This window comes from Orbicella franksi, chromosome 6 (assembly GCF_964199315.1).
Source record: "Orbicella franksi chromosome 6, jaOrbFran1.1, whole genome shotgun sequence".
Lineage (NCBI taxonomy): Eukaryota > Metazoa > Cnidaria > Anthozoa > Scleractinia > Merulinidae > Orbicella > Orbicella franksi.
The window spans coordinates 15,691,864-15,716,725 of record NC_138150.1 but is presented as its reverse complement, the minus strand read 5'-3'; the positions used below and the strand labels follow the sequence as shown (position 1 = coordinate 15,716,725).

The 24,862-nt window shown below is 40.8% G+C and overlaps 5 protein-coding genes across 5 annotated transcripts; all 5 read left to right on the top strand.

The window, feature by feature from the left end:
• Positions 1-5,260: 5,260 nt before the first annotated feature.
• On the top strand, positions 5,261-6,535 carry LOC145489342 (allatostatin-A receptor-like). Its single transcript, XM_081468307.1, has one exon. It carries the CDS (start codon positions 5,390-5,392, stop codon positions 6,533-6,535), a length of 1,146 nt encoding a protein of 381 aa, XP_081324433.1. The 5' UTR covers positions 5,261-5,389.
• Positions 6,536-8,822: 2,287 nt separating this feature from the next.
• Positions 8,823-9,812, top strand: LOC145489338 (allatostatin-A receptor-like). The gene has a single exon (XM_081468302.1). It carries the CDS (start codon positions 8,823-8,825, stop codon positions 9,810-9,812), a length of 990 nt encoding a protein of 329 aa, XP_081324428.1.
• A 5,740-nt stretch (positions 9,813-15,552) lies between these two features.
• On the top strand, positions 15,553-16,750 carry LOC145489337 (QRFP-like peptide receptor). The gene has a single exon (XM_081468301.1). It carries the CDS (start codon positions 15,608-15,610, stop codon positions 16,748-16,750), a length of 1,143 nt encoding a protein of 380 aa, XP_081324427.1. The 5' UTR covers positions 15,553-15,607.
• Positions 16,751-18,837: 2,087 nt separating this feature from the next.
• LOC145491030 (QRFP-like peptide receptor) lies at positions 18,838-20,376 on the top strand. The gene has a single exon (XM_081470168.1). The coding sequence runs from the start codon at positions 19,070-19,072 to the stop codon at positions 20,210-20,212; it is 1,143 nt and encodes a 380-aa protein (XP_081326294.1). The 5' UTR covers positions 18,838-19,069; the 3' UTR covers positions 20,213-20,376.
• A 1,697-nt stretch (positions 20,377-22,073) lies between these two features.
• On the top strand, positions 22,074-24,219 carry LOC145490639 (allatostatin-A receptor-like). Its single transcript, XM_081469720.1, has one exon. The coding sequence runs from the start codon at positions 22,350-22,352 to the stop codon at positions 23,517-23,519; it is 1,170 nt and encodes a 389-aa protein (XP_081325846.1). The 5' UTR covers positions 22,074-22,349; the 3' UTR covers positions 23,520-24,219.
• Positions 24,220-24,862: the final 643 nt, after the last annotated feature.

Sequence of the window (24,862 nt, the reverse complement as noted above, 5' to 3'; positions counted from 1 at the left end):
CTTTGTTTCGGAGCTTTTAAAAGGCTATTTAGGTCATTAAAGGTTAAAGCCGACTTTTATCTATTTTCTTAAATTTCTAAGAAGATAGTGAAATCCAAGATGGCAGATCAAATGCCGTCATTTGACGTCTATGACGTCAAAATTAACAAAAATGGTATCACCTTGTAGAGCAAGCTCAGGGCTATCTAATCTATGTAAATTTTTTTCTTTGTGCCTTAAGGTGGGACACACCATGTCTCAAACATTTTTTCGTGGCTAAGAGTTAACTCCAAACCACGGCAAAGTATACATTCTTAAAAAGCTCAAAGAGCAAAGATTATGAAAAAAATATTTGTGTACCCTATAACTGTATTGTAACCTGACACCGGCTGATTAAATCTGCCACCCGCTGGGGAATGTCAGGGCTTACTTGAGAAAAGATAACTCCTACTAGAACTGATCAAAAGGAATAATTTTTACATTTTACAAAAGAAGACAAACAGCTTGCTGGGATAAGCATAGAGATTTTTGAAAAGTTAAAAGCACGTGAAATGATGACCAGTTAAATCTGATACAGAAAATCTAGCATACGTTTCAATACATAACTTTGACAGAATGCACTGGATGGAAAAGTTCTATGCTTATCCCACGTACTAAAAACAACAAATCCTGAAAATTTTAGCTCAATTGAATAAATCCTTCTCAAGATATCTTTTCTAGAAGGCGAAAATAACTCGTTTTGAGAAAACGAGCTTTAAACTTACAGTAACAGTACTCGTCAAAATAAAACTTCAATACCTTAAGATTCGAGTTCCGTAAAAAACAAAACTTCGAATTTCTTTCAGAATTTTAGGTTAAGTCCCGCCTTGACAGAACGAAAACCCAGGGGAAGGGTTCCATCAGCCCCCCCCCCCCCTCCACCCCCCTTGTGAATTGAGTTATTTCCCTCTTAAGACGGTTTCAATAAACGCTCCCAAGAGATTGAAGCTTTCTGTACGACATTGTAAGCTGCTGAACTATCTGAACTGAAACTTCGGAAGTGCTTAGATTGACGACGAGGACGCCATCTGAGATCTATGAGCTCAGTCAGCTCACTATCGGGCCAGTCCAAGAAACATCACATCGGTAACAGATGTTTTAGAAACAGAATAAGTAAAAAGGAGTAAATTAAGGACGTTCGCGCTAATTGTTTCTGCGCATCCTTACGAGCGTACACAAATTCACACGCACGTCATGCATCGAGCGCGCGCTAAGTAATAAATAAATAAATAAATATACATTTATATAGCGCCATTTTCCACTAATTGTCCATGGCGCTTTACAATACTTTAAAATTGAAATCCTAATTCTTTAAAAACCTAAAATCTTAAATCCTAAAAGTTAAAATCCTAAGAATTAAATACGCTATATAATACAATTAGGCTACAAATAAAAAGTAAAAACTACAAATCAAATGTACGCTTAAAAAGATAAGTCTTAAGATTAGCCTTAAAAACTGCCTCTGATGATGAAAGTCTGATCTGGAGGGGTAGTTTATTCCAGAGCCTTGGTGCCGCCACGGAAAAAGCCCTTTCACCATACGTTTTAAGATTTGCTCTAGGCTCATCAAGCAACCTGTTGTTTGAAGATCGTAGTGTCCGACCAGAAATGTTAAATCGCAGTGGGTCTCTAATGTAATCAGGGGCCAGTCCATTCAGAGCTTTGTAAGTTAACAACAATATTTTGAAAATAATCCTAAAATGAACTGGCAACCAATGTAAGCTCCTTAGTATTGGTGTGATGTGTTCCTGCCTTCTAGTCAAGGTAACAAGGCGAGCTGCTGAGTTCTGTACAAGCTGAAGTCTATTAATCAGATACTTTGGGAGACCGTACAGTAGGGCGTTACAATAGTCCAAACGCGATGTTATGTAAGCGTGAACAATGGTCTCAGTAGTACTCTGGGATAGGTATCGCCTAATTTTAGCTATACTACGAATGCGGAAAAATGCGCTCTTGCAGGTTATTTTAACGTGTTCTTTGAAATCCAAACATTGATCGAATGCAACTCCTAAATTCCTGGCCTGTTTACTAGACTTGATTACTTCATCACCAACTCGTATATAGTCGAGGGGTGGTCGTGGACGATATTTAGAACTAATAACCAAAAGTTCAGTCTTATCCCGATTTAACTTAAGTTTGTTGCGCAGCATCCAGTCCCCAATGTCCTTAACACATAATTCTACTGCCATCTTTGAGCTTGATAGATGATTAGGGCAATTGGACGTAAACGACAAGTACAACTGTGTGTCATCTGCGTAGAGATGAAACGGTATGCTATGCTTTCTGCCTATGTCACCCAGCGGACTTGTATAAAGGGAATACAACAAGGGTCCCAGTACAGAACCCTGTGGTACCCCGTAGGGTAAATTCTTCTTTGACGATTCAATTCCATTGACAGAAACAAACTGTTCGCGTGAGTGAAGATACGAATGAAACCAATTAAGAGCAGTGTTCCTAATACCAAAGCGATTCTGTAGTCTAGATAACAAAATCGAATGATCGACAGTATCAAACGCAGCCGATAAATCGAGCAATAGTAATATAACCGATCTGTTATTGTCAATAGCCTTCAAAATATCATTTTGAACTCTCACAAGCGCAGTCTCTGTACTGTGATGAGATTTATATGCCGACTGAAACTCTTCTAATAAGCCTTCATTATCATTAAGGTGGTCCATTAATTGTGCTGCAACTGCTTTCTCCGTAACTTTGGATAGAAAATATAAATTCGAGACAGGACGAAAGTTCGAAAATAGTTCATGATCAGCTCCACTCTTTTTCAACAACGGCTTCAACATGGCAACCTTGAATCTATCAGGTACTTGGGCACTTGTAAGAGACAAGTTAACTATACGAGTGATCATTGGAAGCAGATAATGACGGCACCCTTTGAACACTGAGGATGGAATTGGATCAAGTGTACAGGACTTTGAAGACAGGTGATTCACAAAACCAGATACTCCTCAGTGACCAGTTTAAATTCACTTAGCAGCTGACCAGCTAGACAGCTTTCAGACTCAGCATTGCATGAAGTAACTTGACCGTCATTCAGAGTTCCATCAACTTTGTCAAGATCATTGCGGATTTTAACAATTTTGTCACTAAAATATTCAACGAATGATTCGGACAGAGAACAGTTATTAGGCCCAGATGGATAACGCTGGACTGGATTGGAGTGCAGAAGCTTCTCTATTGTCTTAAAAAGAAGTCCAGAGTTCCCTGAGTTTTCCTGGATCACTGATGAATAAAATGTGTGCTTCGCGGAAGCAATCATGTCATTAACAACACTGTTCTGAAACACATACCGTTCTCTATCTGCAGGTAATCTTGTACGTCGCCAGTTACGTTCGAGCTTCCTCCTTATGTTCTTTTGAACACTAATGTCAGTTGAATACCAAGGCGCACAAGGACGAAGAACTACCTCACGGGTCCTTTCGGGGGCATAAACATCAAGGGTGGACTTCAAGACCCGATGATAGGAATCAACTAACGAATCCAAATCACGCTGTGATTCGTCAAACAAGGACGAATTCATGATAGTGTCATTGAATTCAGCATAATCAATCGAACGCAGCTTCCGGTGGCGAATAGTTCTTGTTGGAAATTGTGGTTTGTGCAATAATAAATGCATAAAAATAGCGTAATGATCAGAAATCAAAGGTTCATGAACCATAACATTGTCTATAAGTTTACACTGATTTCTAGTAATGATTAAATCCAAGATATGACCACTTGTGTGAGTCGGCGTAGTCACCCACTGTTTCAGATCGAAAGATGCTATTAGGTCCCAAAAATACAATGCGTTGACATCACGCGAAGAATCCACATGTAGATTAAAATCACCGACAATTAAAAGCTCGCCTGATGCTGTGGCCAATTCCTCAAGCAGGAGAGAAAATTCATGATAAAATGTTGACAAAGGCACAGATGACGGTGGGCGGTAAATAATTATCATCCTGATCATCTTTGAGCTCTTGAAACGAACATCCAAGAATTCGAACGACTGGAAGGAAGTGTTCCACTCACTATTTTTGCATTTAATATCCATACTTTCTTTGAAAAGCAAGCCGACACCACCACCTCTCGATTCCCGTGGAATGTGGATAAAATCATAACCAGTGGGACACAGTAATAAAATGAACAATGACAAGGCAGGTGGCAGTTGCTACAGCTTTGCCTGGATTTAATGATCTTGGACGTTCCGTGACGCTATTTTTTCTTTTGATGGATCATTTTCTCTACCAATTTTCAACGTTTAACGAAAAATAAAGAAAATCTATAGATTAGAAGTTTGAATTTTTCGCACAATGCATTATCCAATTCCGTTCTTTTTAGCTCTCCGTCTGTGCAGCGGTTTCAAATACCTCTTGAAAGGTTAAGTTTTGCGAAAACGTTGGCAACATTTGGAAATATTTGTACATACCCACTTCTACACAATATTGTTTACCTTCGTTGACTCACCTTCGATATTTCGATGGACATGCTGAATTACGTGCGCCAATTTTTCAAAATCAGGGTAGTTTCCACACGCTTTATCTCTGAAACGAAGTCCCTGACCCCCAATTTCTTTTCATTTCTGACACAAGTAGCTCATTATCTCACTGCAGTAAAAATGTAAAAAAAAAAGGTATCGACTGGAACATTTTCGCGCGAACGTAGTTAAGTCATTTCGTGCAGGTCAGAACTCAGGAAAGCCAGATTATGCTAGCAGTGTTAAACATAGATAAAAGCTAAAATTTACGCTCGATTTCCTAAATTATGCCAAAACTTATGCTGGCGCAATCGACAAAAGCCTAAACGGCCATGAATGTACAACAATTTCTGCTGCATGAACAGTGCCTTCAAATATGCTCTATCTTTTCATTGTATGATATAAAGCCAAGCACCTGCGCATTTTCAATTGCGCTTTTAAAACTTACACAATATGACAGTAGAAAGATTACGCCCCCCAAAAAAATTAACACAAAAATATTTCTTCATCTGTTTTCTGCTTTTTTGTTTTCTTTTGCTGGCAGCTTCAGTCAACTGCAGGGTTTCTCAAATAAAAACCAATCAACCTTAAGTCAGGAAATTATAATTAAAACTCAAGAAATGCTTTTTATAGATTATGGCAACAACTTTTCGAACGCTTTGGTGATGGTGATCGGCAACGCAAACCAGTGTTTTCCGAGTCATGACACTAAATTTCTCTTGTCTTGTACCCAATTAACAGAAAGTGTGGCTACTTTGCGTGGACGAAATAGTAAGTAGCATAGACAACACAGCGAAATGTTTTGCTTTCTAATAAGAAAAAAGAAGTATACATTTTTACTACTTATAGTAGCTACCAGTTAATTTCTTAAAGTTTCATCATATTCATCTGTAGGTTAATATGATGTTTACCGTGGTGTTATCAGTCTTTGTACTTATGTCCCTCGTGGGCAACACGCTCGTTATTTTAACGGTCCTTATCAACAAGCCCATGCAAACGACGCTCAATTATCTACTCGTCAACCTTGCTGTCGCCGACATGGTCTTCGCCTTGAGCATTCTTCTAAGCTACTTAATAATGCCATTCATAACTCTACCCGAAGGACAGACCGGGCGGTTTCTTTGTACATTTATAGCGGGCGAAGGTATAGGGTGGATTGGTGCTACTGAATCCATTCTGTGTTTGATTTATATCTCTGTTGAACGCTACTTTGCCATTATTCATCCGCTTCATCAACGCGGCAGATTTACTCGGCGTCGTTTAAAAGTTTTCATCGTTGTTGGTTGGATTTTCGCCTTACTGATTAACATTCCCGACTTTCTTCGTGTTAAGAGCTACCAAGCCGTGGTACGTTTGTGTAAAAGCGACAGCAGCTTGGACTATGCCTACATATCCCTCAAAGTAAACAGCCTGGTTTGGTTGCTTCTAGGAGGCATAGTCCCCGTGAGCATCATGGTATACCTGTACTCCAGAGTAGTGCATCACCTGTGGTCCAAATCAGTCCAGAACTTAGAAGCTTCCCAGAGGGCCGCGCTACGCTATCGCAAGCAAGTTACCATAACACTGATTACGGTCAGTGCCATCTACACAGTCTGTTGGGCTCCAAACTTGACAGATTACCTCATGGAGCACTGGAGCAAGGCGAAACCGTGGATGAACAAGACTGGCGCAGTATTGCTGACCTTCAACTGTTCTGTCAATCCTGTGTTGTACAGCATGCGGATGAAGCGCTTCCGAGAACATCTCCGTGAGATGTTGTTTTGCAAGAAAAGGGGACAAGCCAGAGCACAGACAGCTAACGCGAATACACGTTCCGCAACAGAGCGACCTGAGGAGTTAACGTGTAACACAGTGGTACCAACGCCATTACCATTTTCATCTGCATTCAAGCAAGAGATGATTACGTCAAACGGCTTACTTAACGTCACGTCTGGGGTCACAGCAAATAGAGGAAGTGTACATGTAGATATAAACACATGCGCAAAAATAAGGGAAGACGAAGAGGCAACTGGAGATGTAAGCACTGATTTTTCGAGTTGTCTGTAGGAAAATATAAAAATTGAGGAAACATAGGGTACGTTAGTAACTATCGGAGGTTTGGACGCTAAAGTAAACCGAGAAGCATTTCTGTAAATACCGTCACTAAAAAAATGTAGATTGTAGAAACGTTATTCAGGCCTCCAGTTACAATTAGGAACAGCAAGAACAGTGAAATTTCACTCCGTGAAAGACAGGTTCTGAAAACCTTGTCGGAAGCCACTGCCAAAAGCGTAAGACAATCGCAAAACCTTGAAATGTCATATACAATCAACCGTTAAAAAGAGCCTATGGCTTCTGGAGATTTTGACATCGCCAAGGTTGTGAGATAAACATGGTTCCAGTGTACTAAAATACGTGTGCGTACATACACCAGAAGGCTCAGGCTACGGAATCCTCAGACAAATGTTAGGGTCTTCAGGGTTTCAAGGACCCGAAGCTTTGAGCCTGCAGGTAATGCGACGATTCAATTAAGTTACTGCTGTCATCGCGAATATGTGTTGTGGGTGGAGACTGAGAGATCAAGGTCCACATTAGAGCTACGAAGTGGACGGAGCCTTCATTCAGCACAACAGTAACATCTTCAAGTAGAGATAATTAAAATCACGTTTGCTAAGATAATGTGCTTTCGTCGAGGATATCATAGTAGAACAAAGGAAAAGCTTCAATCAAAACTTTTCCCCTAGCTAGTGCAGTATATTACTCTAAATTCAATCTCTTTTTTTTCTCTCTAGTTTTTTATTTCCAACTTTTAAAGTGGAACCTCCTTGTCACTGTCAACATCTGGCAGGGCTTGGCAGTGTCGTCTACATGTACAATTGTAATTAGATTTGAAATAAAGTATCACCCCCTTGATTTGAAAATTTAAAAAGTGGAAACATCGACATATAAACACTTCAACGTACAACGGTGTAAAAAAATAAGAAATTTTGTGTCTAAAAATGAGTCCAGGAATAGATCGGTTCTCAGGATCCGGTTGAGTTATTATTTGGAACACTTTCTTAATTACATTTAGTATGACAGAAAATCTTATTTAATGCCAGCTTGATTAATTGTCGTTGTCGGCTCGCTGATATCTCAAATACGGCCCTTGACCGCTGTCTTCACAGTCACAGAATGATTTTAAGTATGTCAACTCAAGTAGGGTGAATTAATTCTAACAGTAGGACTGATTATGTTAAGTTGTATTCAAGGACGCCTATTATTGTAAAAGGAATTTTAGAATAGTAATTTGTCTGGTTTTGAACACGCAAGGTAGTAAAACTACTCTGCTGATACAGAGAGCAGTAGAAAACTATGAATTAATCTTGGAATTAATTAAGTTACCTGTCAAAAGTGAAGTAGGAGGTGCCAATAAAATATTAATGCTGAATTTAAAGCAGTTGTTTGTTTGTAATATCTTTGATAATCACATCCTTATATTTGACTTCAATTTTCAAACTTTCAGAGAAATCATTTTATATATAGAAGACTGCTCTCATTTCTTAGCTTCCCGGGTTTCGAAATAAAATTCCAGCCATACGTTATTTGTCCCCTCGGTAGTTTTTTTTTTTTCGGTATATGTGGAACAGAAAGTATGCGGAGAAGCTTCTTTGTCATGTTAAAATGACAATTCCAATTATCTAACCTCCGTATGCTTCCGAAGTAATAAAAAATGCTTAATTATAACGGAAACAAAAGACAGAGAAAGCACACTTTATACTTTAGAGGTTTATGAAGCATTCTTAACGAAGAAGAAGTGGTGATGTATGTTTAAGTTTGCTTGGACGTTTATCCTTCTTTTTTCACAAGCGGAAACGCCTGTTATAGCAACAACTCAATTTTTAGTAATTAACGTAGCGCCCAAAAGACAATGCCTTCAAGACAGGTCCATATAAGGATCTCTTCATGTTGTAATCAATTCAAAGCAGTGCACCTGTCAGGATATGTAGGGTATTTTCCTTCGCCTCTTTATAAAAAGATGTTTAATTAGCATAACACAGAAGACGATTTCCAAAAAGGATCCCAAAAGTAATAATGAATCCCACATTAAACCAAAAGTTTTTGCAAACATTTCAGCAGTGAATCTACTACTCACACGACCAAGGCAAACATCACTGAAAAGTTCAGGAAGAGTAAGTAGCAAACATCAGGAATTTTTTACTTTAAAATAACCCAACATGTGTATTTTGTACTGATCATAGCAGCTTTTGTGCTGATTGACTACAGTTGGAAGAATTACGCCAGGCTATACATATTAACTTTTTGCTATTTTTTTAGTCGTTGATAAAAGTGTTGTTTCTTAACTGTCATTGAGATGATCTTCATTGCGGTGTTATCAATCCTTGTACTTATATCCCTGGTCGGTAACACGCTGGTTATTTTAACGGTCCTTACAAACAAACTTATGCAGACTACGCTCAATTATTTACTGGTGAACTTAGCTGTCGCCGACATGATATCCGCCTTGTGCATAGGCATCAGGTACGTTGTGACGCCATTTATAACCTACCCAGAAGGAGAGATAGGTCGGTATCTTTGCATGTTTCTTATAGACGGCGACCTAGCCTGGGTTGGTGCTGCTGAATCTATTTTGTGCCTCGTGTACATTGCTGTTGAACGCTACTTTGTCATTGTTCGTCCGCTTCGTCAACGCGGAAGATTTACAAGGAGACGTCTGAAAGTTTTCATCGTTCTCGGATGGAGCTTCGCTATTTTTATGAGAGTTCCTACTTCTTTGGAGGCCAGATATTATCAGTCCGACCTAGGTGTGTTCAAAAGTAACGATAACATGGCGGGTAACATGGTGGTCAAAGTGCACAGCCTGGCTTGGATGATTCTAGCAGGCATAGTCCCTATCAGCATCATGGCATACCTGTACTCCAGATTAGTGCGTCACCTGTGGTTCAAACCAGTCCAACACTTAGAAGCTTCCCAGAGGGCTGCGCAACGCTATCGCAAGCAAGTTACCATAACAGTAATTACGGTCAGTGTCATCTACGCGGTCTGTTGGATTCCGATATTGGTAGGCTACCTAGAGAAGTCCTGGAGTGAAGAGATCCTGTGGATGGAGAAGACTGGTAAAGTATTGCTTACCTTCAACTCTAGTGTCAATCCAGTCCTATACAGCATGCGGATGAAACAATTCCGGAAACATCTTCGCGATATGCTTTTGTGCAAGAAACGGCGAAGACGCGGAATCCACCAGCCGCAACATCACTCTCATTGCTACCAGCGTTTAAACAAGAGGTGTCCAAGACGGGAAATTTACTTGACCTTACGAAATATCGGAGAAAATCTTCGATAATAACGAGGGATGCAGTTGACAGAGGAGATTTAGAGACAGCCACTTGCACAACAGAAAGGTCACAGAGGACGAAGAAGTAAAAAGGGACACAGGTACTGATTTATTCGAAAGTTCCCAGGAAAGCATGAAAACCAAGAAAAGCTCAATTGCGTTGAATACTTTGGTAAGCCCAGAAGGAAGCTCTCCATGATTTGTTGTTTTGCAAGAAAAGAGGAAGAGCCAGAGTAAAGACAGCTGAAATGAGTGCATGTCCACCGACACGTCAACCTGAGGAATTAACGTGTAACACAGTGGCACTAATACCATTCCCATTTATATCTGCATTCAAGCAAGAGATGGTCACGACGAAACCTTGACATTACGTCACGTTCTAGATCACAGTAAACAGAGGAAGTGTAGATGTAAAAACATGCGCAAAATTAAGGAGATGCAAAGAAGCAACTGGAGATGCAGCCCTTATTTTTCGAGTTGTCTACAGGAAAATATGAAAATTTAGGAAACGTAGGGTATATAAGTAACTATCGGAGGTTTAGACGCTAAAGTAGGCCCACAAGCATTTCTGTTAATACCGTCACCTATTCAGCCCTCCATTTACAATTTTGGGAAGAGAAAGAACGGTGAAAGTGTCACTACGCAAGACGATCAAAACCCTCTAAATGCCATACACAATCAACCGTCAAAAAGAGCTCAAAGCTCCTGAAACAAGCCCGTCTGGAGATATCGACATTGCCAAGGTTGTAAAATAAACATGGTTCCAATATACCAAAATACGTGTGGGTACAAACAGCAGAAGGCTTAAGCTACGGAATCCTCAGAAAAGTGATAGGGTCTTCAATGTTCTGATAACCCCGTAACATTAAGCCTGCACAACCAGACGCAAGGGCTGCTGGGTAACCGTGTGGCCTTAGTTCCAATGCGATGATTCAAGTTTCTCCTGTCGAGGCGTATACGGGTTGTACTTGGAGACTGAGAGGTCAAGGCCTGCATCAAAGATGAGAACTAGAGCTTTCATTTAGTACACCAATAACTTATTTTAGCAGAGATAATTAAAATCACGTCTGCAAAAGGATGTTGTGCAGTTCGTCGAGGATATCATAGTAGAAGAAAGGAGAAGTCCTAATCAAAACGTTGTCCCCAGCTAATGCAGTGTATTATACTTTCAATTTAATCTCTCTTTTTTTCCCCTAAAAGTGGAACCTGTTGTATTGCGAAACGTCTTAGATTTGTAAAACAAATTAGGCAATTTATCCAGGGGGTGCAGAAAGAAATAGCTTAGCTTAGTTCCTTGCCCCCGAGTGGGGGATAGGGCCGGAGATCAATGTTCGCCATCTGTCCCTATTCTTGGCCACAGCTGCTGCTGCGGTCCACGATGTAAGTCCCAGCTCAGCGCGTTCCTTCTCCACAGTTCTCCGCCATGTTTCCCTTGGCCGTCCTCTACTTCTTTTTCCACTTGGTGCCCAGGATAATGCCACGTGTGGGTTTCGGTTTGGTGCCATACGCAGAACATGACCTATCCACTTCCATCGCCTGCGTCGCACTTGTGTACTGATCTTTTCGATTCCCGCTCTTCTCCGAATTTCATCACTGGGCACACGCATGGGCCAATGGACTTTCAAGATTCTCCTTAGGCATTTATGAAGAAAGGTGTCAAGCGTTTTTTCATCCGCTTTTGTCATTCTCCAAGTCTCGCATCCATACAACAGGACAGCAATGATGTCTGACTTGAAGATCCTCATCTTAGTTTCTCGGCGGAATTCACCTGTTCTCCACACCTTTGAAAGTCGATGAAAAACACTTCTAGCTTTACCTAACCTACTCCGAATGTCCTGTTCGGCACCACCCAAGTTGTTAACAGTGGCCCCTAGATAGACAAAGCTGTCTGTATCCTCTACATCAGTGCCGTTTATCTTTATAGGATCTTGTCTCCTAGCATTGAGTCTGAGCACCTTCGTTTTGTTGACGTTTATCTTCAAACCCGTACCTTCACTGTTGCTCCCCAGTCTTTCTAACTTCGTTTGTGCTTGCGTCCATGTGCTGGAAATGAGCGCAATGTCATTGGCATAGTCTTCAAGCTGTCTCATCATCTTCCATCGAATCCCTGTATTACCTTGCTCTGTAGTCCTACACATAATCCAATCTATTATCAGCAGGAAGAGAAACCCTGACATTACACAACCTTGTTTCACTCCTGATTTCACGGTAAGCCAATCCGATTTGCCTGCTCCATCGATCACTGCACACTTGGTGTTACTGTAAAACAATTTGACAATTCTTATGAATTTTGATGGTATTCCATAAGACTGCATTATCCTCCACAGTGTTTCACGGTGGACACTATCAAATGCTTTCTCGTAATCTACAAAACAGGTATACAGACTTGCATTCCATTCCAGCGATTGTTCGATGATATTTCGCAGCACAAAGATGTGCTCAGTCGTGCTTCGCCCAGTTCTGAAACCTGCCTGTTCTTCCCTTAGCATCCCATCCACTGCATCATGCAGTCTAGTAATAATTACTCTTCCCATAACTTTCGCTGGTACTGATAACAACGTTATTCCATGCCAGTTGCCACAGTCAGTAAGGTTCCCCTTCTTAGGAAGCTTAACGATCAGACCACAATTCCAGTCCTCCGGGATTTCGTCTGTCTCCCACACCGTGCGAAATAGGTCTTCTAGCAGGCACGCAGTTGTCTCTATGTCAGCCTTCAGTAGCTCTGTTGTGATTGAATCCATTCCAGCTGCTTTGCCATTCTTCATGTTCTTCAGAGCCTGCTTTATTTCCTGTCGGGGGATACATTCGTCGCTGACATCTATTTCGTTTTGCTGCCTATCGTCAACAACTGCGGGGGCTACTGGATCAGGCCGGTTTAGGACATTGTCGAAATGTTCTTGCCATCTATGTCTGATCTCTTCTTCTGTTGTTAATAGCTTTCCATCCTGGTCTTTCACCATGTTCATGCTTCGTGGCCGGTCGTTGCATAACGTCTTCGTTACCTCATACACCTCTTTTAGGTTGCCATTCCTTGCAGCCTCCTCGGCTTCCCTTGCAAGCGCATTTGCCCATTCCCTCTTGTCTGCTCTCAAGCTTCCCTTTACTTCCTTGTTTTTCTCATTGTATTCTATTCTCCTTCTTTCTCTTATACTTTCTGATCTTGTCTCTTCCATCTTCTTCTTCAATTTCCTTCTTTCGTCAATTTTTCTCCAACTTGTTGCACTTATCCAAGTCTTGCTCTTCCTTTGTCTATGACCAAGAACTGACTTTGCCGTTTCGCAGTAGGCCTTCTTGATGTTCGACCATTTCTCCTCGACGCTTTCGGCGTTCTGGGTGTCATCATTTCCTGTTTCATCAGACTCAGTTTCTGTCAAGCAGCTAAATCTGTTCTTAAGCTCTAAGACAAACCTTTGTTTAATCTCAGGCACCTTTAGCTTGCTCAGCTCATATTTCCGTGCACTCGTTTCGCCTTGCTTTCTAACCACCCCACTTAGCTTCAATCGAATATTTCCAACAACCAGGTTGTGATCACTTCCAACGTCGGCACCCCTGAAAGCCCTGGCGTCCTGTACCGATCTCTTAAATATTCCATTAACAGCTATGTGGTCGATTTGATTCTTTGTTCTTCCATCTGGAGAGGTCCAGGTGTACTTATGGATGTCTTTGTGGGGGAACATGGTCGTTATAATGGCCATGTTGTTGGCCGCACAGAACTCTATGAACCTTTCACCATTATCAGATCTGTCGCTTCCTAAACCATGCCTACCAACCACTCCGTTTTCGCCCTCCATTTGGTGCCCTAACTTTGCATTCCAGTCGCCCATAGTTATTATGATGTCATGTCGAGGTGTCCTGTCATACACCTGTTGCAGTAGTTCATAGAACCCGTCTTTTTCATTCGTGTCAGCGTCATTGGTCGGTGCATAGACTTGAATAATGGTTGTTTTTATGTGCTTGGATTTGAACCTGGGGTCAAAGGCTGGTAAAAAGTCCCGGTGAGAGCTACTGTTGCCACTAGGTACCTCTCGTAAGTGCCGAGAAATGCCTACCGTCTCAAAAAGGCTCTGCCAGCAAGTCATATGTCACACCTCCACGTTTGGTGACCCTGGTAATACGATGTAGCTGAGTGACAATGGCGAGAGGCGAGCTTCCAGCGCCTTTAAATATCTGGTACTCGTGGCTAGGGGAAGGACACCCCGACAGAAAATCCCTGGTCCTCCAGGTTGGGGGTTGGGCATGGGGCCAATCACCCAATCCCATAAAAGCAAGGCGATTACGGAAACCGGAAATTGATGTCAAGGCCACTCTTTTGAGTGTACCGATAACTACCAAGGAGCGAGATCAGCGGCCTGCTGTCTTACAGGAGACGACTCCGTCATCCTGATGGACAGCAGTATGAGGAATGCAGGTGAAAGCCGAAAGGAAACTTGCATGCGGATAAGGGCGTTGACTCACCCTAAGAAGACAATGAGAGTGGGATGTTGGAACGTGCGTACCATGTACAGCACCGGAAAGACTGCTCAGGTTTGTACAGAGATGGCAAAGTACAAGGTGGAGATCCTAGGGATCAGCGAGTGTCCATGGACAGGGTCTGGGCAGGTTAGGACACAAACAGGAGTGAATATAATATTCGCTGGCAGAAACGATAACCAACACCAACGCGGTGTGGCCATTATGATGAGCAAGGAGGCATCTAGGGCTCTGAAGAGCTGGAACCCTGTGAGCGAAAGAATAATAACAGCCAGGTTCAAATCCAAGCGCATAAAAGACATACTGAGAAAAAAATATATAATGAAGGTAGGTGGTGGGAATGATGGTGAAAAAAATAATACGCAGCCTTTTCTTGACAATTATTTTTGATGTCACAACAGAAGGTCAAGGAACTTTTTTTCACCAGTTCAAACTGTGTTTCCGGAGTTGGAGACTGAAAGACTCTTTTTTTTTCGAACATAACTGAGAAGAGTGTAAATAAGGAAACCTCCTCATTATTAAGAAGCTCTTCATATGTTAATAGATGGGCGAGATTTTTAGGGACGAAAGGACTCAACCGTTTTAAGCTTGGAGGATGGTTTATCGTTGTTTTACAAATACTACAGAGGCCTGGGTTATCACAAAAAGAAAAAAAAACGTTTCAACAGTGCCTTCAAATATGTTCCATCTTTTCATGGTATGATGTAAAGCCAAGCACTTGCTCATTTTCACTTACGCTGTTATAAAGTACACAGTATGACAGTAGAAAGATAATGGCCCCTTATAAAAAAAAAAAATAATAGAAAAATATTTCTTCTTCTCTCTTCTGCTTTTTTGTTTACTTTTGTTAGCAGCTTCAGTCAACTGTGGGGTTTTACAAATGAAAATCCATCAACCTTACGTCAAGTTATCATAATAGGAATTAAAATTTAATAAATGCTTTTTACTATAATTAAAGATAGAGATCGTACGGACAGTTACTCGAGTTTCACGCACGAAGCGATCGTCAGACTGCTAATGCCTTTTATAGATTACGGCAACAACTTTTCGAACACTTCGTTGATGGTGATGCAACCCAAACTAGAGTTTTCCGAGACTCCTCTTTTCTTGTACCCAATTAACAGAAAGTGTGGCTACTTTGCGTGCACGAGATTCTGGGAAAGAGTAAGTAGTATAGGCAACACAGAACGAAATATTTTGCTTTACAATAAAAGAAAAGAGGTGTACTTTTTTACTACTTATAGTAACTACCAGTTAATTTCTTAGAGAACCGAACAAAACATAACCTAAATTTAACATTAAAGTTTCGTCATATTCATCTGTAGGTTGATACGATGTTTACCGCGATCTTATCAGTCTTTGTACTTATGTCCCTGGTCGGAAACACGCTCGTTATTTTAACGGTCCTTATCAACAAGCCCATGCAAACGACGCTCAATTATCTACTCGTCAACCTTGCTGTCGCCGACATGGTCTTCGCCTTGAGCATTCTTCTAAGCTACTTAATAATGCCATTCATAACTCTACCCGAAGGACAGACCGGGCGGTTTCCTTGTACATTTATAGCGGGCGAAGGTATAGGGTGGATTGGTGCTGCTGAATCCATTCTGTGTTTGATTTATATCTCTGTTGAACGCTACTTTGCCATTATTCATCCGCTTCGTCAACGCGGCAGATTTACTCGGCGTCGTTTAAAAGTTTTCGTCGTTGTTGGTTGGATTTTCGCCTTACTGATTAACATTCCCGACTTTCTTCGTGTTAAGAGCTACCAAGCCGTGGTACGTTTGTGTAAAAGCGACAGCAGCTTGGAGTATGCCTACACATCCCTCAAAGTAAACAGCCTGGTTTGGTTGATTCTAGCAGGCATAGTCCCTGTGAGCATCATGGTATACCTGTACTCCAGAGTAGTGCATCACCTGTGGTTCAAATCAGTCCAGAACTTAGAACCTTCCCAGAGGGCCGCGCTACGCTATCGTAAGCAAGTGACCATGACACTGATTACGGTCAGTGCCATCTACACAGTCTGTTGGGCCCCAAACTTGACAGATTACCTCATGGAGCACTGGAGTAAGGCGAAACCGTGGATGAACAAGACTGGCGCAGTATTGCTGACCTTCAACTGTTCTGTCAATCCTGTGTTGTACAGCATGCGGATGAAGCGCTTCCGAGAACATCTCCGTGAGATGTTGTTTTGCAAGAAAAGGGGACAAGCCAGAGCACAGACGGCTAACGTGAATGCACGTTCCACAACAGAGCGACCTGAGGAATTAACGTGTAACACAGTGGTACCAACGCCATTACCATTTTCATCTGCATTCAAGCAAGAGATGATTACGTCAAACGGTTTACTTAACGTCACGTCTGGGGTCACAGCAAATAGAGGAAGTGTACATGTAGATATAAACACATGCGCAAAAATAAGGGAAGACGAAGAGGCAACTGGAGATGTAAGCACTGATTTTTCGAGTTGTCTGTAGGAGAATATAAAAATTGAGGAAACATAGGGTACGTTAGTAACTATCGGAGGTTTGGACGCTAAAGTAAACCGAGAAGCATTTCTGTAAATACCGTCACTAAAAAAAATGTAGATTGTAGAAACGTTATTCAGGCCTCCAGTTACAATTAGGAACAGCAAGAACAGTGAAATTTTACTCTGTGGAAGACAGGTTCTGAAAACCTTGTCGGAAGCCACTGCCAAAAGCGTAAGACAATCGAAAAACCTTGAAATGTCATACACAATCAACCGTTAAAAAGAGCCTATGGCTTCTGGAGATTTTGACATCGCCAAGGTTGTGAGATAAACATGGTTCCAGTGTACTAAAATACGTGTCGGTACATACATCAGAAGGCTCAGGCTACGGAATCCTCAGACAAATGTTAGGGTCTTCAGGGTTTCAAGAACCCCAAGCTTTGAGCCTGCAAGTAATGCGACGATTCAATTAAGTTACTGCTGTCATCGCGAATATGTGTTGTGGGTGGAGACTGAGATCAAGGCCCACATTAGAGCTACGAAGTGGACGGAGCCTTCATTCAGCACAACAATAACATCTTTAAGTAGAGATAATTAAAATCACGTTTGCTAAGATAATGTGCTTTCGTCGAGGATATCATGGTAGAAGAAACGAAAAGCTTCAATCAAAACTTTTCCCCTAGCTAGTGCAGTATATTACTCTAAATTCAATCTTTTTTTTTTCTCTCTAGTTTTTTATTTCCAACTTTTAAAGTGGAACCTCCTTGTCACTGTCAACATCTGGCAGGGCTTGGCAGTGTCGTCTACATGTACAATTGTAATAAGATTTGAAATAAAGTATCACCCCCTTGATTTGAAAATTTAAAAAGTGGAAACATCGACATATAAACACTTCAACGTACAACGGTGTAAAACAATAAGAAATTTTATTCTAAAAATGAGTCCAGGAATAGATCGGTTCTCAGGATCCGGTTGAGTTACTATTTGGAACACTTTCTTAATTACATTTAGTATGACAGAAAATCTTATTTAATGCCAACTTGATTAATTGTCGTTGTCGGCTCGCTGATATCTCAAATACGGCCCTTGACTGCTGTCTTTACAGTCACAGAATGATTTTAAGTATGTCAACTCAAGTAGGGTGAATTAATTCTAACACTAGGACTGATTATGTTAAGTTGTACTCAAGGACGCCTATTATTGTAAAAGGAATTTTAGAATAGTAATTTGTCTGGTTTTGAACACGCAAGGTAGTAAAGCTACTCTGGTGATACAGAGAGCAGTAGAAAACTGTGAATTAATCTTGGAATTAATTAAGTTACCTGTCAAAAGTGAAGTAGGAGGTGCCAATAAAATATTAATACTGAATTTAAAGCAGTTGTTTATTCGCAATATCTTTGATAATCACATCCTTATATTTAACTTCAATTTTTCAAACTTTCGGAGAAATCGTTTTATATATAGAAGACTGCTCTCATTTCTTAGCTTCCCGGGTTTCGAAATAAAATTCCAGCCATACGTTATTTGTCCCCTCGGTAGTTTTTTTTTTTCGGTATATGTGAAACGGAAAGTATGCGGAGAAGCTTCTTTGTCATGTTAAAATGACAATTCCAATTATCTAACCTCCGTATGCTTCCGAAGTAATAAAAAAATGCTTAATTATAACGGAAACAAAAGACAGAGAAAGCACACTTTACACTTTAGAGGTTTATGAAGCATTCTTAACGAAAGAGAAGTGGTGATGTATGTTTAAGTTTGCTTGGACGTTTATCCTTCTTTTTTCACAAGCAGAAACGCCTGTTATAGCAACAACTCAAGTTTTGGTAATTAACGTAGCTCCCGAGGGACAATGCCTTCAAGACAGGTCCATATAAGGATCTCTTCATGTTGTAATCAATTCAAAGCAGTGCATCTGTCAGGATATGTAGGGTATTTTCCTTCGCTTCTTTAGAAAAAGATGTTTAATTAACATAACACAGAAGACGATTTCCAAAAAGGATCCCAAAAGTAATAATGAATCTCACATTATACCAACAGTTTTTGCAAACATTTCAGCAGTGAATCTACTACTCACACGACCAAGGCAAACATCACTGAAAAGTTCAGTTTATACCACCAACACATTAATTTCCGGCTCAGGAAGAGTAAGTAGCAAACATCAGGAATTTTTTACTTTAAAATAAATCAACATGTGTATTTTGTACTGATCATAGCAGCTTTTGTGCCGATTGACTACAGTTGGAAGAATTACGCCAGGCTATACATATTAACTTTTTGCTATTTTTTTAGTCGTTGATAAAAGTGTTGTTTCTTAACTGTCATTGAGATGATCTTCATTGTGGTGTTATCAATCCTTGTACTTACATCCCTGGTCGGTAACACGCTGGTTATTTTAACGGTCCTTACAAACAAGCTTATGCAGACTACGCTCAATTATTTACTGGTGAACTTAGCTGTCGCCGACATGATATCTGCCTTGTGCATAGGTATCAGGTACGTTGTGACGCCATTTATAACCTACTCAGAGGGAGAGATAAGTCGGTATCTTTGCATGTTTCTTATAGACGGCGACCTAGCCTGGGTTGGTGCTGCTGAATCTATTTTGTGCCTCGTGTACATTGCTGTTGAACGCTACTTTGCCATTGTTCGTCCGCTTCGTCAACGCGGAAGATTTACAAGGAGACGTCTGAAAGTTTTCATCGTTCTCGGATGGAGCTTCGCTATTTTTATGAGAGTTCCTACTTCTTTGGAGGCCAGATATTATCATTCCGACCTAGGTGTGTGCAAAAGTAACGATAACATGGCGGGTAACATGGTGATCAAAGTGCACAGCCTGGCTTGGATGATTCTAGCAGGCATAGTCCCTATCAGCATCATGGCATACCTGTACTCCAGATTAGTCCATCACCTGTGGTTCAAACCAGTCCAGCACTTAGAAGCTTCCCAGAGGGCTGCGCAACGCTATCGCAAGCAAGTTACCATAACACTAATTACGGTCAGTGTCATCTACGCGGTCTGTTGGATTCCGATATTGGTAGGCTACCTAAAGGAGTCCTGGAGTGAAGAGATCCTGTGGATGGATAAGACTGGTAAAGTATTGCTTACCTTCAACTCAAGTGTCAATCCAGTCCTATACAGCATGCGGATGAAACAATTCCGGAAACACCTTCGCGATATGCTTTTGTGCAAGAAACGGCGAAGACGCGGAGGACAGTCAACTCAAGTGTGTGTGGGTCCTAACATAAAGCAACCAATCAATGGATCTGAGGAATGCGCGCGGAATCCACCAGCCGCAACATCACTCTCATTGCTACCAGCGTTTAAACAAGAGGTGTCCAAGACGGGAAATTTACTTGACCTTACGAAATATCGGAGAAAATCTTCGATAATAACGAGGGATGCAGTCGACAGAGGGGATTTAGAGACAGCCACTTGCACAACAGAAAAGTCAAAGAGGACGAAGAAGTAAAAAGGGACACAGGTACTGATTTATTTGAAAGTTCCCAGGAAAGCATGAAAACCAAGAAAAGCTCAATTGCGCTGAATACTTTGGTCAGCCCAGAAGGAAGCTCTCCATGATTTGTTGTTTTGCAAGAAAAGAGGAAGAGCCAGAGTAAAGACAGCTGAAATGAGTGCGTGTTTACCGACACGTCAACCTGAGGAATTAACGTGTAACACAGTGGCACTAATACCATTCCCATTTATATCTGCATTCAAGCAAGAGATGGTCACGACGAAACCTTGACATTACGTCACGTTCTAGATCACAGTAAACAGAGGAAGTGTAGATGTAAAAACATGCGCAAAGTTAAGGAGATGCAAAGAAGCAACTGGAGATGCAGCCCTTATTTTTCGAGTTGTCTACAGGAAAATATGAAAATTTAGGAAACGTAGGGTACATAAGTAACTATCGGAGGTTTAGACGCTAAAGTAGGCCCACAAGCATTTCTGTTAATACCGTCACCTATTCAGCCCTCCATTTACAATTTTGGGAAGAGAAAGAACGGTGAAAGTGTCACTACGCAAGACGATCAAAACCCTTGAAATGCCATACACAATCAACCGTCAAAAAGAGCTCAAAGCTCCTGAAACAAGCCCGTCTGGAGATATCGACATTGCCAAGGTTGTAAAATAAACATGGTTCCAATATACCAAAATACGTGTGGGTACAAACAGCAGAGGGCTTAAGCTACGGACTCCTCCGAAAAGTGATAGGGTCGTCAATGTTCTGATAACCCCGTAACATTAAGCCTGCACCACCAGACGCAAGGGCTACTGGGTAACCGCGTGGCCTTAGTTCCCATGCGATGATTCAAGTTTCTCCTGTCAAGGCGTATACGGGTTGTACTTGGAGACTGAGAGGTCAAGGCCTGCATCAAAGATAAGAACTGGAGCTTTCATTTAGTACAGCAATAACTTATTTTAGCAGAGATGATTAAAATCACGTCTGCAAAAGGATGTTGTGCAGTTCGTCGAGGATATCATAGTAGAAGAAAGGAGAAGTTTTAATCGAAACGTTGTCCCCAGCTAATGCAGTGTATTATACTTTCAATTTAATCTCTCTTTTTTTCCCCTAAAAGTGGAACCTGTTGTATTGGGAAACGTCTTAGATTTGTAAAACAAATTAGCCAAATCATCCAAGGGGTGCAGAAAGAAATACTGAGAAAAAAATATATAACGAAGGTAGGTGGTGGGAATGATGGTGAAAAAAAAATAATACGCAGCCTTTTCTTGACAATTATTTTTGATGTAACAACAGAAGGTCAAGGAACTTTTTTTCACCAGTTCAAACTGTGTTTCCGGAGTTGGAGACTGAAAGACTCTTTTTTTTTCGAACATAACTGAGAAGAGTGTAAATAAGGAAACCTCCTCATTATTAAAAAGCTCTTTATATGTTAATAGATGGGCGAGATTTTTAGGGACGAAAGAACTCAACCGTTTTAAGCTTGGAGGATGGTTTATCGTTGTTTTACAAATACTACAGAGGCCTGGGTTATCACAAAAAGAAAAAAAAACGTTTCAACAGTGCCTTCAAATATGTTCCATCTTTTCATGGTATGATGTAAAGCCAAGCACTTGCTCATTTTCACTTACGTTGTTATAAATTACAAAGTATGACAGTAGAAAGATAATGGCCCCTTAAAAAAAAATAATAGAAAAATATTTCTTGTTCTCTTTTCTGCTTTTTTGTTTACTTTTGTTAGCAGCTTCAGTCAACTGTGGGGTTTTACAAATGAAAATCCATCAACCTTACGTCAAGTTATCATAATAATAATTAAAATTTAGTAAATGCTTTTTATAGATTACGGCAACACCTTTTCGAACACTTCGTTGATGGTGATGCAACCCAAACTAGAGTTTTCCGAGACTCCTCTTGTCTTGTACCCAATTAACAGAAAGTATGGCTACTTTGCGTGCACGAGATTCTGGGAAATAGTAAGTAGTATGGGCAACACCGAGCGAAATATTTTGCTTTACAATAAAAGAAAAGAGGTGTACTTTTTTACTACCTACAGTAGCTACCAGTGAATTTCTTAGAGAACCGGACAAAACATGAGCTAAAGTTAACATTCAAGTTTCATCATATTCATCTGTAGGTTGATACGATGTTTACAGTGGTGTTATCAGTCTTTGTACTTATGTCCCTGGTCGGAAACACGCTCGTTATTTTAACGGTCCTTATCAACAAGCCCTTGAAGACGACGCTCAATTATCTACTCGTCAACCTTGCTGTCGCCGACATGGTCTTCGCCTTGAGCATCCTTATAAGGTACCTACTAATCCCATTTATAACTCTACCCGAAGGACAGACAGGGCGTTCTCTTTGTACAGTTGTCACAAGCGCAGCGTTAGGGTGGATTGGTGCTGCTGAATCCATTCTGTGTTTGGTGTACATTGCTGTTGAACGCTACTTTGCCATTATTCATCCGCTTCGTCAACGTGGCAGATTTACTCGGCGTCGTTTAAAAATTTTCGTCGTTGTTGGTTGGATTTTCGCCTTACTGTTTAGCATCCCGGACTTTCTTCGTGTTAAGAATTGCCACGCCGACCTACGTTTGTGTATTAGTGACGGCGACTTGGACTATGCTTACATATCCATCAAAGTAAACAGCCTGGTTTGGTTGATTCTAGCAGGCATAGTCCCTGTGAGCATCATGGTATACCTGTACTCCAGAGTCGTGCATCACCTGTGGTTCAAATCAGTCCAGAACTTAGAAGCTTCCCAGAAGGCCACGTTACGCTATCGCAAGCAAGTGACCATAACACTGATTGCGGTCAGTGTCATCTACACAGTCTGTTGGACTCCAAACTTGACAGGTTACCTTATGGAGTACTGGAGGGAAAAGATCACTTGGATTGACAAGACTGGTACAGTATTGCTCACCTTCAACTCTTGCGTCAATCCTGTGTTGTACAGCATGCGCATGAAGAGCTTCCGTGAACATCTCCGTGATACACTGTGTTGCAAGAAAAGGGGAGAAGCCACAGTACAGGCAGCTGAAATGCGTACACGTCCCACAACAGGGCAACCCGAGGAATTAACCCGGAACACAGTGATACCAACGCCATTCCCATTTTCATCTGCATTCAAGCAAGAGATGGTCACGACAACAACTTCACCTTATGTCACGTCTGTGGTAACAGCAAACAGAGGAAGTGTGGATATAAAAACATGTGCAAAAATAACGAAAGGCAGAGAAGTACATGTGACTGGAGATGTAGGAACTGATTTTTCGAGTTGTCTACAGGAAAATGTGAAAATTGAGGAAACGTAGGGTACGCAAGTAAGTATCGGGGGTTTAGACGCTAAAGTAGGTCAAGAAGCAAATAACATCACTTTCAAAAGATGGAATGTGTACAAACGTTCTTCAGCCCTCCATTAACAATTCTAAGAAGAGCAAGAACGGTGAAAATTTCACCGCGTTAAACACAGGTTCAAGAAACCTCGTTAGCGGCAGGTGCCGCCATCAACTACGTAAGACAATCGAAAAACCTTGAAATTCCACTTATTATCAACGGTTAAAAAAAGCCTAAGGTGTCTGAAAAAAACCTCTCTGGAGATTTTGTTAGAGGTTGTAAAATAAATTTGTTTCCAGTGTACTAAAATACTTGTGAGTACACAAAACGGAAGGCCAAGGCTACGGACTCCACAGAAATTAATTTTGGTCTTCAGAGTTTGAAGAACCTCGAATCTTTAAGCTTGCACCACCAGACGCCAGTGCTGCAGGGTAACTGTCCGGCCTTAGTTCCGATGTAACGATTTTACTTGCTGCTGTCAACGCGAATGAGTGTTATGGCTGGAGACTGAGAGATCAAGGCACACATCAAAACTAAGAACTTGAGCTTTCAATTGGTACAAAAATAACATATCTTTTAGTAGGAATGATTAAAATCACGTCTGCAAAAGGATGATATTCTTTCTGTCATGGTTTAAGACAGTCTAAGAAAAGAAAAGGTTTCAGTCAAAACGTTGCGCCTAGTTAGTGCAGTGTACTTCTCTCAATTCAATTTCTCTGTTTTCCCTTGTGTCATATTTTTAAATTTTAGAGTGGAACCAACACTTTCAACATCTGGTAGAGCTTGACAGTGTCGTCTACATGTACAATTGCAATTAGATTTGAAGTACATTATCACGCTCTTGATTTGAAATTTTAGTAATTGGAACATCTACATAACATTTCAATTAAAAAAGCTTTATTGACAATTACCTACCAGGATCCGGTTAAGTTATTAGGTCTTATTATTGGAACCTTTTCTTAATTACATTTAGTATGAGCGAAAATGTAATTTGTTGGCTTATCGATATATGCTGGCTCGTCGAACCTTGACTGATGTCTTCACAGTCAGAAAGTGATTTTAAGTGTCTCAACTCAAGTAGGGTGAATCAATTCTAACACTAGGACTGATATTGGCAAAGTCAGTGGCTTCAAGGACGCGTACCATTGTAACAGGGATTTTAGTTGGGTACCTTCTTATACGTACTTGTCTGTTGTTTTTTATCACAGATACAGAGAGCATCAAAAAAGCATATGTATTAAACTTGGTCCAAAGCGAAGTAGGAGGTGACAATAGTACATTAAAACTGAATTTACAGCAATTGTCTGTTGGCAATATTCTT

Excerpts from the sequence above, each read along its gene's own strand:
- LOC145489342 (XM_081468307.1), top strand. The coding sequence starts at position 5,390 with ATGATGTTTACCGTGGTGTTATCAGTCTTTGTACTTATGTCCCTCGTG.
- LOC145489338 (XM_081468302.1), top strand. The coding sequence starts at position 8,823 with ATGATCTTCATTGCGGTGTTATCAATCCTTGTACTTATATCCCTGGTC.
- LOC145489337 (XM_081468301.1), top strand. The coding sequence starts at position 15,608 with ATGTTTACCGCGATCTTATCAGTCTTTGTACTTATGTCCCTGGTCGGA.
- LOC145491030 (XM_081470168.1), top strand. The coding sequence starts at position 19,070 with ATGATCTTCATTGTGGTGTTATCAATCCTTGTACTTACATCCCTGGTC.
- LOC145490639 (XM_081469720.1), top strand. The coding sequence starts at position 22,350 with ATGTTTACAGTGGTGTTATCAGTCTTTGTACTTATGTCCCTGGTCGGA.